This window comes from Apus apus, chromosome 1 (genome assembly GCF_020740795.1).
Source record: "Apus apus isolate bApuApu2 chromosome 1, bApuApu2.pri.cur, whole genome shotgun sequence".
In the NCBI taxonomy this organism is placed as follows: Eukaryota; Metazoa; Chordata; class Aves; order Apodiformes; family Apodidae; genus Apus; species Apus apus.
Genome location: NC_067282.1, coordinates 113,591,445 through 113,604,487, shown reverse-complemented (window position 1 = coordinate 113,604,487; position 13,043 = coordinate 113,591,445). Strand labels below are relative to the sequence as shown.

Sequence of the window (13,043 nt, the reverse complement as noted above, 5' to 3'; positions counted from 1 at the left end):
AAAAACAACCAGAAACTAAGGTTTTTACTTTATAACTGGTCATTGTCTGTGTATTTATGGATATCTGTGGATATTTCAGCACTCAGAAACTTCAGGAAGAGAAAAATAAAGCTATTGATGATGCACTTCGACGTCGGGAAATTGCTGTGAAGAACATAGAGGAGATATATGACCAGAAGCTTAAGACAGAACTCTTAAAGTAAATTTTTCTTTGGCCTCTGATACAACACATGCTATTTCCTATAACAACAGAATCATAAATTCTATAGGTTTTCTTTTGAAAATTGTAGCAAAGCAAGGAATTTGAAAACAGTTTTGTTTTAATCAGTTTGAATTCTTTACATTATTGCTTAGCTCTGTGCTAGTGAGACAAAACGTTCTGTCAGGTTCAGAAAAAGCTTGCTATAGAAAGTAATTCTCTTTTCCTTGTAGTTTATATTATTGTTGCAGTTTTGTTTGTGTGTTATCTGGGAAAGAAATACAATATTACATGTTTAGACAAGAGGGTATGAAGCAGTATTAGTATTGGTGACTTCCTTTGACCACAATTAAAAGAATGAAGGGAAAATTAGCAATTCAACACAGGCATGTTGTTGCTGATGTGTATGTGATGGCATGAACCAGTCTTGCAGTTGGGCAGTTGAGCCAAATGACCAATGTATCATTACTTTTTATTGCAAACCAGTGAGCAATAAGTATTATCTGTGTTAATGTGCCTTTATTTATATTACAGAGGAAATATGTGAGGAGTAGGTTTGATAAGAATGATGCCTCAGCTGAAATTGAGTAGATTTGAGGGTTGTGTCAGAGAAGGTGAAATGCAACTAATTTACCCTCCTTGGTGTCTTATTTCACCTAGTCCCTAACAGGTAGTTATGAATAATGCTTGTAAAATGCTTTTAGTTCATAAGGAGAAGCAAATTATTTTAAGGGTGAACATACAAAATATTTTAGACATATTCTAAATTCTATGTCCTTTTGTCCCAAATCCTTGATGAAAAGTGTCCAAGAGCTGCTGTTTATTGTGTAGAAATAATGATGCTTGCAAGAAAATGAATCCTTTTTTATTTCTATGGTAAACATTAAATACCATAATTGGGAGAAAGGTCTGAGTGGTCTGAACCATTTGCAAAAATGCAGGAGGATGGATATGGCAATATCTGAAAACACTGATCATCTATGTCCCAGTCATGGACAATGCTGAGCTTTCTTATCTTCTGTAATTTTCAGTAGAATTGAATGGTGAAGTTGGATGACTGCTGGGCTGTGAGTAATGGTGTACCTGGGCAGTGCTCAGTGTCTATCTAGCTGGTGGCTGATGATGAGCAGAGAAGCCCTGGGGCTGGTACTGGGACCTATACTGTCCAACACCTTAATTTGTGATGTGGGTGTTGACACAGGGCATCCTCAACAACTCTGAATGTGAGGCTTAAATCAGGAATGAGCTTCCACAACAAATGGCAGAGTTTCAGTTTAGACAGACTTTGATAAATATGGGGATTGTGTTGGCATGAATCTTAGGAATTTTAACAAGGAGAACTGCAAAGTTCTGTGCTTGGGGGAAAGATATCATTATGAAGTAGCATAAATGGGGAAGAGGAATTGACTGAATAGCTACATTTCTGAAGAGGATGTGGGAGTTACAGTGAATGCCAGGTTTACTAGGAGCCAGCAGCACCCTCAGGGAAATAAGACAAACAGCATGATGGGCAATGTTAGTAGCGACTGAGGGACGTTATTGTCCTCTTCAGGTATTGGTGAAGGCTGTGCTAGGAATACCATGCCCAGGTTTAGGCTCCCCAGTTCAAGAAAGTAATTAAGAAACTGGAGAGGGCCTTGTAAATGTCTCTCAAGACAATTGCGGGACTATCAGACCCTGATAGAACCTCTGAGTTCATATGGCAAGGTCCATAAATTGTGGCTTGGAAGAAAAACAATAAATTACTGGGATGCTAGAGCAGTATTGGCACAGGTCATCCAGGGAGGTGGTGGAGTATACACCCTTTGAGTTTGAGAATTGGCTAAAAGCCACAGCTGACCTGATCTAGAATTGGTGGTAGTCTTGCTTTTTGAGGAGGTGGTTGAATGAAGCTATTAACAGGGCCCTTTCCATTCATTTCAGTGGTTCTGTAATAACTAATTTTGCCAATAAATAATTGGTTGATTATAGATTAGTTGGGAAAAACTGGAATTTACACAAATGCGTGTGCATGTGTGCACACATACTTTGGGAATATATAATCTGTTTTACTTCTAGATACCAGCTTGAATTGAAAGAAGAATACATAGCCAGAACCAACAAAGTTACTGAAGATGAGAAAAAAAATAAAGGTAAACATCTCTCTGAGATTAAAAAAGTAGCTGTTTAGATCTTTTACTAGCAGGTATGCTATTGTTGCTAATCAGTTTTCAGCAACAGTGGTAAAAGTGACAGAAAAGCCATCAAAATAGATTTTGAAAATATGTAGCAGGATGGTGTGACAGAGTAGCAACTCCTTGCTGTTCAGATGGCAACTGTAAGCTGCTGCTTAGAACAGAGGCTGCAAAGCATTTCCCTTTTTCAGTTTCCCAGCTCCCTCTGAAGTCCTACTGGTGCATTCATTCTCTAATTGAACTCTGAAATGCTTGCCAGTTTCTACCTTTATTGTGCACAAGATGTTTAATTGGAGCTTGAGGAAGAGAGCTGGGACAGACAACATATTTAGACTTCTATGTTAGGGACACGTGAAATAAATGATATATCGTGCATATATTCTTTAGAATTAAGTAAATCAAATTTATATATATACACATATGTATGCATGTGTGTATATATACATAGTGAAGGATTGTGTGTGACATTCAGTCTTTTTTATGTCATGAATAAAATTGAATGTTGGGGTTAGCAGCTTAAGCTGTTTTTTGCTGATATGGTTTTTTACTGTAATACTCTAATAATTCTAATTCAGCTTTTGTAATCCTCCCTGCAGAGAAAGCTATTCTTTTGCATGAAGAAGCCGTTGCAGTTAATTCAAAAAAGGAGGAGCTCAAGCAAGCTCTATCACGCACAAAAGAGCTCGAGGTAATTGTAAACATTAATTTGAAGAAGCTGTATTCTAATTAGTGCATTTGAGGTACATTTAAAAAAAAAGGTGAAACAAAAAATAATTGTTAAGTAATTCGGCCATTCTCAAGTTTCTAAAATGTTCTTTATCTGCAGCTGGATTTGGAGTCAGTGAAGGCCCAGGTTCTGTTGGTAAATAAACAGAATCAGCTGTTGACAGAAAAACTGCAAGAGGTATCAGACTATCCTTTGCTAAAGGAGGAGAAATTGGAGCTCCAAGTGCAGAATAAACTACTTAGGCAACAGTTGGATGAGACTCGCAGTGAGAACCAACATCTTCGAGACAGTCAGTGTGAATGATTTAGTCATTTTCTCGTTTCCTACAAGTATTGTTTTAGAAATACATTTTCATTAAAATACGTTCTTCATATTATATTTACTAGTAGCTTGCGTTAAACCCCAAGAAATGTTTATGTAAAATGAAACAGTCCTTGGCATAGTAAGTTTATTCTCTTTAACATATCTGTATAGTAGAAATCCTGAATTAAGTGATAGCTATAATAATAGCAAGAATATTTCTAACCATAGCATTAGTATGGTTAATAATCGTAAAAGAACATTGCATAATTATTTTTAACTGCTTGCCTGACTGTAGTTATAAAATGCCAAGTATTTTTAATGTGCATTTGAGATTGGGAAGGAGTAGTGATGTACCTCAGTTATGTAATGTAGGGAAATGTACTTTTCTTCCAGAAGAGGACTGTGTCTAGTTCTTAAGTGACTAGTCAACAAAAATGTCAGTCCTTTGTAAAAGAAAGAAAAAAAAAATCCCAAAGTACTTTATTCTAACAAAGCCTTGTTACGTTCCTAAAAACAAATCAACTTTATGTTTTTAAGGGCTGTCATGTAGAAAAGTGCACATTCATTATTCTACAGCTATGTGGTTAGTATTTATCTTTCTGGGTAGAGCTGTCTCAGCCGTCAGCAGAGCACCTGGCCTGCCAAGTGGAGCTGAGGAGAGTGGAACATTCTAGGAGGCTGGCACTGGATGAATTTGAAAGTCATAGGCAAATTTTGGAAAAGCAGCTACAAAGTGAGGTAAATAATTCTTAAACAATTTAAATCCTTTCTTCAGCCTGTCGTCTTGTTCAGGTTTTTCTGTGTAGTTACAGGGGTTGTTTGTATTCTGCTTGTTTTTATGTAAACAACTCTAAAGAAAACAAAACAACACCAAAAAGCAGCAAAACCCCCCAAGCTAAACATAACCAAAGTGAATTTTTCCAAGTCAATAAGTTGTCAGCACTGACTTTTAGTAGGATACTATGTGTATATGGTTTGACTGGACATGAAAAACATGGAGAAACAAGTATTCAGCCTGTTGAGAATCTCATTTTTGTTTTATGTTGGGTTTTGTTTTTCTCATGATCTCCTATAGGTTGAGCGTTGTGCCCAGTTGAAGACCCAGCTGTTGGACTCTGAAGCTACTGTCAGGAAGTTAAATGTGCAGGTTGAAGAACTAAAACTGCAAGTGCAACAAACACAGGCAGGTTTGTATCTTGCACCAGAGCAGCCCTTGATGAAGTTCATTTACCTAACCAGTGTAAGAATTTGCAGAAGCTTATAAAAGCTGCAGTTGTATACAATTAATATACCATGAGTGAGTAGATTTCAAGTTTAAAATAAAAATCTGTTTAAAAGTCCATTTTAAAGAGCAGACTAATTACAACTTTCTTTCAGAAAACAAACCTAGGAGGAATGGAAAGCATTCCTCCCTGAATACTTGCCTGATTTTATTGTCTGTTTTTCCTCAGTATGCAGACAATGTTTGGTGATAACATGATCACCATTTTCCAGGAGGCAAGTTGTGTTTTAATGCATTTTGATTCTTTAAAGTTCATAACCAGAATAATCAATTTGAAGTTGTATTGCATACCTCACCAATTTAAATCTAACTTTTAAACAGTTGTCAACTTAGGCACCTCATAGGGATATTAGAAAGAAAGAGGCACTTGTGTAAAGCAATTCAGCTTGCTTAAGAAATGTAGTTCTAAAGATGCCTCTCTGTCAAATTCCTAGTATCAGGTATGATAAATAAAAGTTTTGGGATTAAGTTCTGCAATGATTGTTCTTTATATACAGCATGTGTTGCACCGTAGTTCAGTGTATGCAATCCTTTATATTATTTGCTATACCGATATGAACATTTTTATCTCTGGTGCAAGTATTGGTAGCATTTGGAATTGGAAGTCTGTTAGTGTCAGAAGAGGAAATACATATTTTAAAAGACTGGAACTGCATGGACTTCTGTATTGTGTCAGAGTTAAGGATGTCATTGAAGAACCATTTATGTAGAATAAAAACAGTGTTGTAATTTTTCTGAGAAAGGTCAGTGGACCCTATAGATGGGTCTTTTGGGCATGCTGAAGCATGTAAGTGCAAGCCATGAAGCAGACAGCCCTGAAACATTCCATTTAACTGACAATTTTTTGCAAAGTACCTTTTTCAAAACACTGTTTTTATCTCCTATGTTTTTTTTTCTCCAAATGTCTTTTTTGTCTGAATAGAAAGAAATTGTTAAGACTTGTGGCCTGCCCTGTCTCCCTCCTCCTTTAGCAGAATAATTGGATATAATATCCAAAGTGGTGATGTTTCCATTTTTATCTATTTATTTAAACATAATTCAAGAAATAACTTTGTAGCATGCATGTAGCTTTACATGGTACAGAGGCTGCAAAAAAAATTTAAAAATATTATCAGTCGTCATTTGCAGCTATGCAGCTACATTAAAAATACATTCAAATCAGCCCTTTAAATTCTCAAAAATTAAGCCACTTCCATGTTAAAATATTTTTTATCAAATTGGATTTGAAATGCTGTGCTTTAGTGTTTCTGTTTTGTTATGGGTCTCTCTCTTTACCGTCCCTCACATTCTCTTGCTATCATTTAGCTCTGGAAAATGAAGTGTATCGGAATCCAAAGCCTTCGCTTGTCGATCGCTCTGTCCTTGACTTAGCTGGTGACAGCATTGTACCTCATGATATTTATGTGGATAGCATGTTCCTGAAGAATCCAGTTATGACTGATGTGATGAAGGCAAATGGTGTGCCAAGAGCTGGCTATCAGCAGCAGCCGCAGCCAGGCAGTGCTGCTCTGGATTCTGACCTGGAGTCCATAGCCCAAACCTGGGCTAGGATAAAAGAACTGAAGAAAGAGGCAGAGTATTTCGAAGAAGCCTACAGGAATTACCAAAACAGAGTCTTGCAGGGTGCAACTGCAAGCAGAACTCCGAAAAAGACACAGTCCCCTTTACTTCTGCAGTCTGCTGTTAGTATACCCCCCTTGACTAACCAGTGTGAACTTCTAGAGGATAGTCCCAGCTCCCATCATTCCCCCCTGAGCAGTCCAAAATACATCAAAAGAACTAAGCAGGTGGATGACTTTAAAAATCCTGTAACACCACCACACAGAGGAGCATCTTCTTCAAGACGCCTTTCTTCTACTCCCATTTCCAAACTGGAAAGAGATCTCAGTAACAAGAACATTTCAGATGGTAAGTGACAACTGCTAATGCCATGTGTTTTAGGGTTCCTCTTGGGCTGTGGGAAGAGAGAGGTTCAGCAGTGCCAGTCTTTCCATTCATTTGTTATTTGCGAAAAGGCAGGAGAAGTCAGAGGAAAAATGCAGAGTTTCATTCAAAAGTTGCTGTAAAGTGTAACTACTTTGTGACATTTTTGTAATTTCCTAGTTTTAACACCCCCCCCTTTGTATTCCTATCTTTTCATTTACCTGTTATATCTAATGTGTGGAGCAGTAGACTGCTTTGTCTGGCTTCTGTTAAATTGTATTTTCCAATCTGAAAGGTCCAGATTTGCTTTTGTTTGCTCTGTTTGCTGTGACATCTGAGCAATTGTGAGGGGGAGGGCATTAGTGTTTGGGAAATGGTGGGAAAATTGTAATTTGCTATTAATTTCGCAGTGTCTAATAATTATTTAGTAGGTTTTTTAAAGGGGCAGTACTCGGAGAAGCCTGCAAAATAGAAAATAATAGAAAATTTTAAAAAAGATTGTTTCAAGTCTGTGGTATGGCTGTTTCTTGAGTCGTGCATGGCTATGTCATAGGCTTCGTGAGGAGTGAGTTTATGATGGTGAAGGCTTGTAGAGGAGAATTGCCATACAGGAGGAGTAAAACAAACCCCCAAAAAACAGTACAAGAAAGTTCATATTAATCCGGGTGGATTCTGATGGTTGTTCCCCTATAGTGGTGGTGCCTGCACAGTCCAGCTGTGTATTTTTTGTAATAAACAGCTGTGTCTGAGAAGTGGTAGGAAAAATAACTGGCTAATATAAATTTCTGGGATTTCTATCTGCAGACATCAATGGCTTGTACCTTGCCTCTTCACAGCAGAGTGTTGACCAGGTACTTTCTCCTATTTCAAAGCCACATCTACTTTCATCATCTGACTCTGTTTCTTCCTTACCATCCAGTCATGGCCAGAAAATCAGGTAACATTGTTTACAAAGCAATATTTGCATATAAATCTGCTTTTTAAATAAACATTTACCTACCTGTTTATGATGACAGCTGCTTTTACAGTTCAAATAAGCCATTAATTTTGTAATTCTGTCTTGCATGCCTGTGCATAGTATTTATGAAACAAATCTTCTTTTTTTAAATGTGTGAGGAGTGCACATGTCCAAGCATCTGTGCAAGATGTATCTGACTTCTGATGTCTCCTAACTTTGGACCATATTGGTAATTTAAAAATGTAGACTGTCTATGTTTTGGGTAAGAATAATGCCTGTACTCTTGCAAATGGGAATGTGAAGGTACCACAGTGTCCAATTAACTGTCTATCACTTGTCATGTCTTATTTACAACAATTTGATCAGAGATCCTCACCCTCGTACGAATTACCTGAATGTGAATGTATTTTTAGCAGTTTGCTGTCATGGGCTCTTTTGCGATTTGACAGGTTTGATTCTTCTAGTAGAGGAATCTGTGCCATCCATATAATGTGATTCTGACAAGGCTAACAGGAACTCCTGCTGACATTGTAGACTAATTTGAGAAGAAATTTCATTTCAGAAGACCATGTTTGGTCTTTAGAGGGGGAATGTTAATGCTTCAATGACTTGAAAAAATTTCTCAAGAAAAAGATAAAACTAGGAGCTCATCACAAATTCCTGTCCAAAGTAGTGATAATCTCTTGTCTTTCTCATATCACACCAGGCCTTTTGCATATCCTCAGTGTTCAAAATCTGTTTAGGTTATATTCGATACACGAAAACCTTATTGAATGTAAAAGGCCACTAATTCCTTGAGCAAAAGCCGTGTTTTTAATATGTCTCCATTTTTCATGTCTGTGACCTGACTAATGAGCTTCTGCTGATTCAGTCTCAGTAGTTTCTGCTGTCTCTTTGAGAATGTAAATCAAGCAGTTGTACGTTCTCACTTCATTCATTAACAAGCTGTAATGCTAAATATTTTTTTTCTCTAAAGAGCTTGTTCATGTGCCTGTAGAACTGTTCTCAGAATAGGAATCTCCAGTCTCTTTTGCAGCAGGGAAGGGGATGGGTAGCAGAACATTTTTCCTTTCCGTTTTTGTTTGTTTTTTTTTTAGATGTCTTTTAAGTAAATTAATAACTTGGCAAAATTGAACTGCATAAAAATTACTTACCTTTCCTCTTTGAATTTTGTATTTCTGTGTGTTAAATTCTTCTGTTCTTAACTGTCCCTTGTGCCTCCACTCTCCAAAAATGGAGAATCCTGAATAGATGTTTTAAGAAAAAGCTTGAGTACTTAGTTTCTAATGTTTCTTTCCTAAGAGGAGATACCGGAATTAGCCTTATCCTTCTAACCATTATTCCACATCTGATGGCTGAAGGCAGATGGCTTGTCCTGAGGCAGCTCTACCAGGCATTTGTAGGGCTTTCTTCTTCTGTTATTATCAAGTCTCAATATGCATTTTATGTAGAGAGGGTCTCTCTCATTAGAATTTGGTTAGAATTTGGGGAGAGCCTTTATGTTCTTGGCCTTGAAAAAAAGCTGTTGGGATTTCTAGGCACTGTGAGGTTAGTTTAAGGGTGTGTCTCTTCTTTCCCCTCTCATTCACATTTTCTACATTGTGTCTGAGGGTTCCTGTGTTCCTGTGAAAGACCTTACAAAGTGAAGGTCTTGACCTGCATGTTAAGGTGATACAGGAAAATCCTGTGAGGGACAGTATTTCTTGGGAGAATAGAGACTACATAGGGACTATGCTGCCTGAAGAGTGAACAATGTGAGCAAATTGTGTTGCAAAAAACTGGCCAGGGTTTGGGCAGGCAGCTATGAGTTGTTGTTGCTTTCTTGGGTTCCTCATGACAAACCAAAGGTATGAGGTCTCAATAATTTTCTTGAACTTGCTGCTTTCCCAATACTTTCTTAAACAGAACACATCCTTTTGTTGATTATTTTTTAAATTTCTTGTGCTTTGGTCTGTTTTCTTTTGCATAAAATATTTGAGAAATGCATGTGTGGGCTTTTCCAGTTATTTGCTCTCATTATTAGGCAAAGGCCACATCATTGGTATATATTGTGGTCTTAGTTTATGACCTGTAGGCTTTAAGTGGTGATGGGAACTTTTTTAAAAAGAAAAGAAAATAAAATATGAAGCTGTAACACCAGGAAGTCATTACAAGTTAGACCTCTGTCAGTGGGGAAGAACAATTGCTTCTGTGACTACAGGAGCTCCTTGTTTATGTTTCAAGATATGAGTGGTATGAAGGAAGCCAATTAATAGACAGGAAGACTAGAGTTATAAGGCAGATTATTATCTAAACAATTATTTTTTGTTTAAGGCTGAAGAAACCAACTCTGGGGATTGTTACCAGTTTCAGGTGAAAAAAGTGAGGAGAAAAATTTTAGGTGAAAATATTTCAGACATTTACAAAATAGTTTATTAGATTGTGGTGGTTGTTTTTTGTTTAATCTTTAATAGTAATTTTAAGCAAACTCATGCAATTCAGGAATTTGTTGATTGGCACACTAGTACTGTTTCATGGGATGCTGACATTAGCTACAAGTAAAATTTTGGTTGCCAGATGTGTTTGGTGGGATTAATTTTGAAATATGTTTGGAAATACATGTGTTTAGAGGTATTCCTGAGACAGACCTCTTCTGTTGGCTGAATCTGGGGTACTGACTGTCAGTGTTGTCTGACTGACAGACCGTATTGACTTTCTTTCTAGCAGTGTTGCAGGACACTGTATTGAAGAAAGTACCATGCATGACCTTGAACCTTGCATATTCTTTACCAGCTAACCATTTCTGTGAAGGAATGACTGAAAACAAAAGTAGACTTGCAAAACCTTGATGTTCCATTTACTCAGTTTTATTTAATTTACAGGGTATTTTTCCCCACTAACCTTGCTGAACTATCCTTCTGACAATGCAGTTTGATTTGTTTGTCCCCAGATTTACAGTTTTTATTTAATGTCTCATTGTAGGGATATGTTTTGCCCCACTTTTTGTCCACTTTTGCCCTGTGGAAGACCTGAATGCCTTATAAATTGTAAGCACAAACATAATTATGCCACTGCAAAGAGCACCAGCTGGCGTGAAGTAAGCTCCTTTATGAAGTGCTGCTGCTGAATTTCATTAGTGACCTCTACTCCGTTTGCTATTCTAGTTCTGGTCGGAGTTTAGTAGCTGGGTCACGTGGGAGATATTGTTCTTTCACATTATCTTTCTGATGAGATAAGCGGGGATTTAGAATGAGGGCACTAACCCCATTTTTCATAGCACCCAGATTTTCACCCCTGCATATATGTTTTGCCAGACATCTAATCCTAATACATTTCAAACACATCTGTTAAGATGACATCAAAGTGGGAATGAGACTGTAACACAGAGCCTAAAAAGGCAAATTTATTAATTTCAGTTGACTGTCGCATTTCATTGTATCTCTTCTTTATTTCCTTACTCCCTTTTGTGCCTTTTGAGAGTGTATTTTCTTTTAATGTAAAGCCTTTATGTCAAATATAGGCCTTGGGCAAAGGTTGCAGGGAGATGGGTATCGGAGATGGACTTATGGTAAAAGTTAGAGAACTGCATTTAAATACCTTAAGTTTTGAGTCAGAAAGCATTACAGCATTTTGGTTGTGTTTTTTATGTTTGGTTTATTCTGTTGCTAAGCATGTTTTTAATCCTTGTGTTTAAATCTCAGATTACTATTTGTTTAAAAGTTCAGCATTTATACTTATTACATTATGTTCTTCCTTCCTCTTTCAGACTTCCTAATCAACAAAGAGATAAACAAGATTTCATTGATATCTCCAAACCAGAGAAACTAACGTATGAGGAACTTGAAGAACGCATTTCTTCTCCTGAGTGTAAGTTTTAGTGCATTTTAGACATTTTGTTTAACACCTTAGGGCTTAACACTTCCAAGACAATTACCTTGATAGTTTAAGACTGTTGTTGGAGAGAAAAAATTCCAACTGATGTTGGAAATAGGAGGAACAAACTGTCTCAGATGAGAAGGGATTGATTTTATTCATATTTGCATCGTTAGAGAAGAAGGGTATGTAGTAATAAATAGACACTAAAATCGAGATGGTTCTGGAATTTGAGAACATACTTTTTGTTCAGCAATCGTACAAACTTTGTTCTGATTCATGCACGTGGGTCTGACAGTTGTTTCAGAATGTTTTAATATTGTGAAGGATTTTTTTTTAAAAGCATGAAAGTGGACTAGTATATGAACTAACTTGGAGCTCTGTTGTATTTGCTTCAAAAAGTAAAACGTTCATCATGGAGCAATATCAGAGCAGAGCTCTAATTCTGAAGCTGTTGCTCTTGGATGCAGAAGGCTCTTGGGGATTTATCCTTCAGTAACTGAGGCTTAAATAGTAGTATGAATTAGAAGTTACTTTAGGAAGCACGTGTAAATGTGGCATCGATCAGCATCTCTGAGTAGTTTTGGAATATACGGTTGAGTTACTAAAACAGGAATTTTATCCTATTTTTTTCCTCTGAGGTCAGCATTTTATTTATTTACATTTCTGCACTCTGTTGATGGCAGGAAGAACTTTTTCATTACCTGGTGCCTTGCATTGCATGCTGCAAAATGTTTCCTTGTCTTTATATGCTGCAGTGAGGCCTGCAGGGTCAGTGTGAGGAAAGCTAAATGCCTTTCCCATTTCTAAATTTTGTTAGGTCTGTAAAGTTTTGAGACTGGTGGAGATACATCATTGGGTGTATAATTAAATCCATAGTTGGTGAAGAGATTTTAATTCTTGTACGGGAGAGTTAGAATCGCTGATTTCAAAGAAAACATTCCTAAACTGATGTGTGTTTTCCTGGGTGTCACGATCCGGTATTCGGATACGTGGCAATCTTTTATGATCTTGCCAGGACAAAACAAAGATAACACAACCTCGGGTGCACAAATGGGCACCGGGGCTGGCGTGCGGCCTTATGAGAGATAGGGCACAACCCCCTTGCTTTCTAACACTCCTCACCCAGTGGGAGGCTGGTGCTGCTGGATTCTGCCTCCCCTCTCCTGGGATGAGCTGCACGGCAGCTGCGCCCTTTGTTGTCTGGCAGCACGTGAGAAAAGGTTTAAAGGTGATCCCAAATGGTGAAATTAAGACGCAAACGAGGTCAGATGTCATGCGCACAACAAACTTGTAACACAGCAAAGTCCCTAGAGCGGATAGGACAGGGAGGAAAACAGAGACAGAAAAGAAAGGAGAAAGCAGAGATACAGAGGACAGCAAGCGAGAGCATAGCTACCACCACGGTCCAGTGATGTCGTTGGTGGGGAAGTGGTTCCTGGTGGGGAAGTGCTTCGAATGCACCCATAGTGTCCCAGATTTTTAAACAGTTCTTGCCCACCGCATCCCCACTTTTCTCCCTGAATAAGGGAGAAAATCCTTCTATCTTCTCTGTGCTCCTCTGAGATAGCAGGGGGGTAGGTATGGCCCCGGGGCTATGCCCTGCAGATAGTCTTTGTTTGGCT

The 13,043-nt window shown here is 37.8% G+C and overlaps 1 protein-coding gene across 7 annotated transcripts in view; it reads left to right on the top strand.

The window, feature by feature from the left end:
- OFD1 (OFD1 centriole and centriolar satellite protein) overlaps window positions 1-13,043 on the top strand; it is a 33,348-nt gene that overhangs the window by 12,362 nt on the left and 7,943 nt on the right. For all 7 annotated transcript variants that reach the window (XM_051630803.1, XM_051630797.1, XM_051630830.1 and 4 more), the window contains 9 exons: window positions 80-199; window positions 2,258-2,331; window positions 2,970-3,061; window positions 3,200-3,389; window positions 4,011-4,141; window positions 4,479-4,590; window positions 5,991-6,593; window positions 7,413-7,545; window positions 11,312-11,412. In XM_051630803.1, the coding sequence (XP_051486763.1) occupies window positions 80-199; window positions 2,258-2,331; window positions 2,970-3,061; window positions 3,200-3,389; window positions 4,011-4,141; window positions 4,479-4,590; window positions 5,991-6,593; window positions 7,413-7,545; window positions 11,312-11,412 (1,556 nt within the window). The remainder of the gene's footprint in view (window positions 1-79; window positions 200-2,257; window positions 2,332-2,969; window positions 3,062-3,199; window positions 3,390-4,010; window positions 4,142-4,478; window positions 4,591-5,990; window positions 6,594-7,412; window positions 7,546-11,311; window positions 11,413-13,043) is intronic.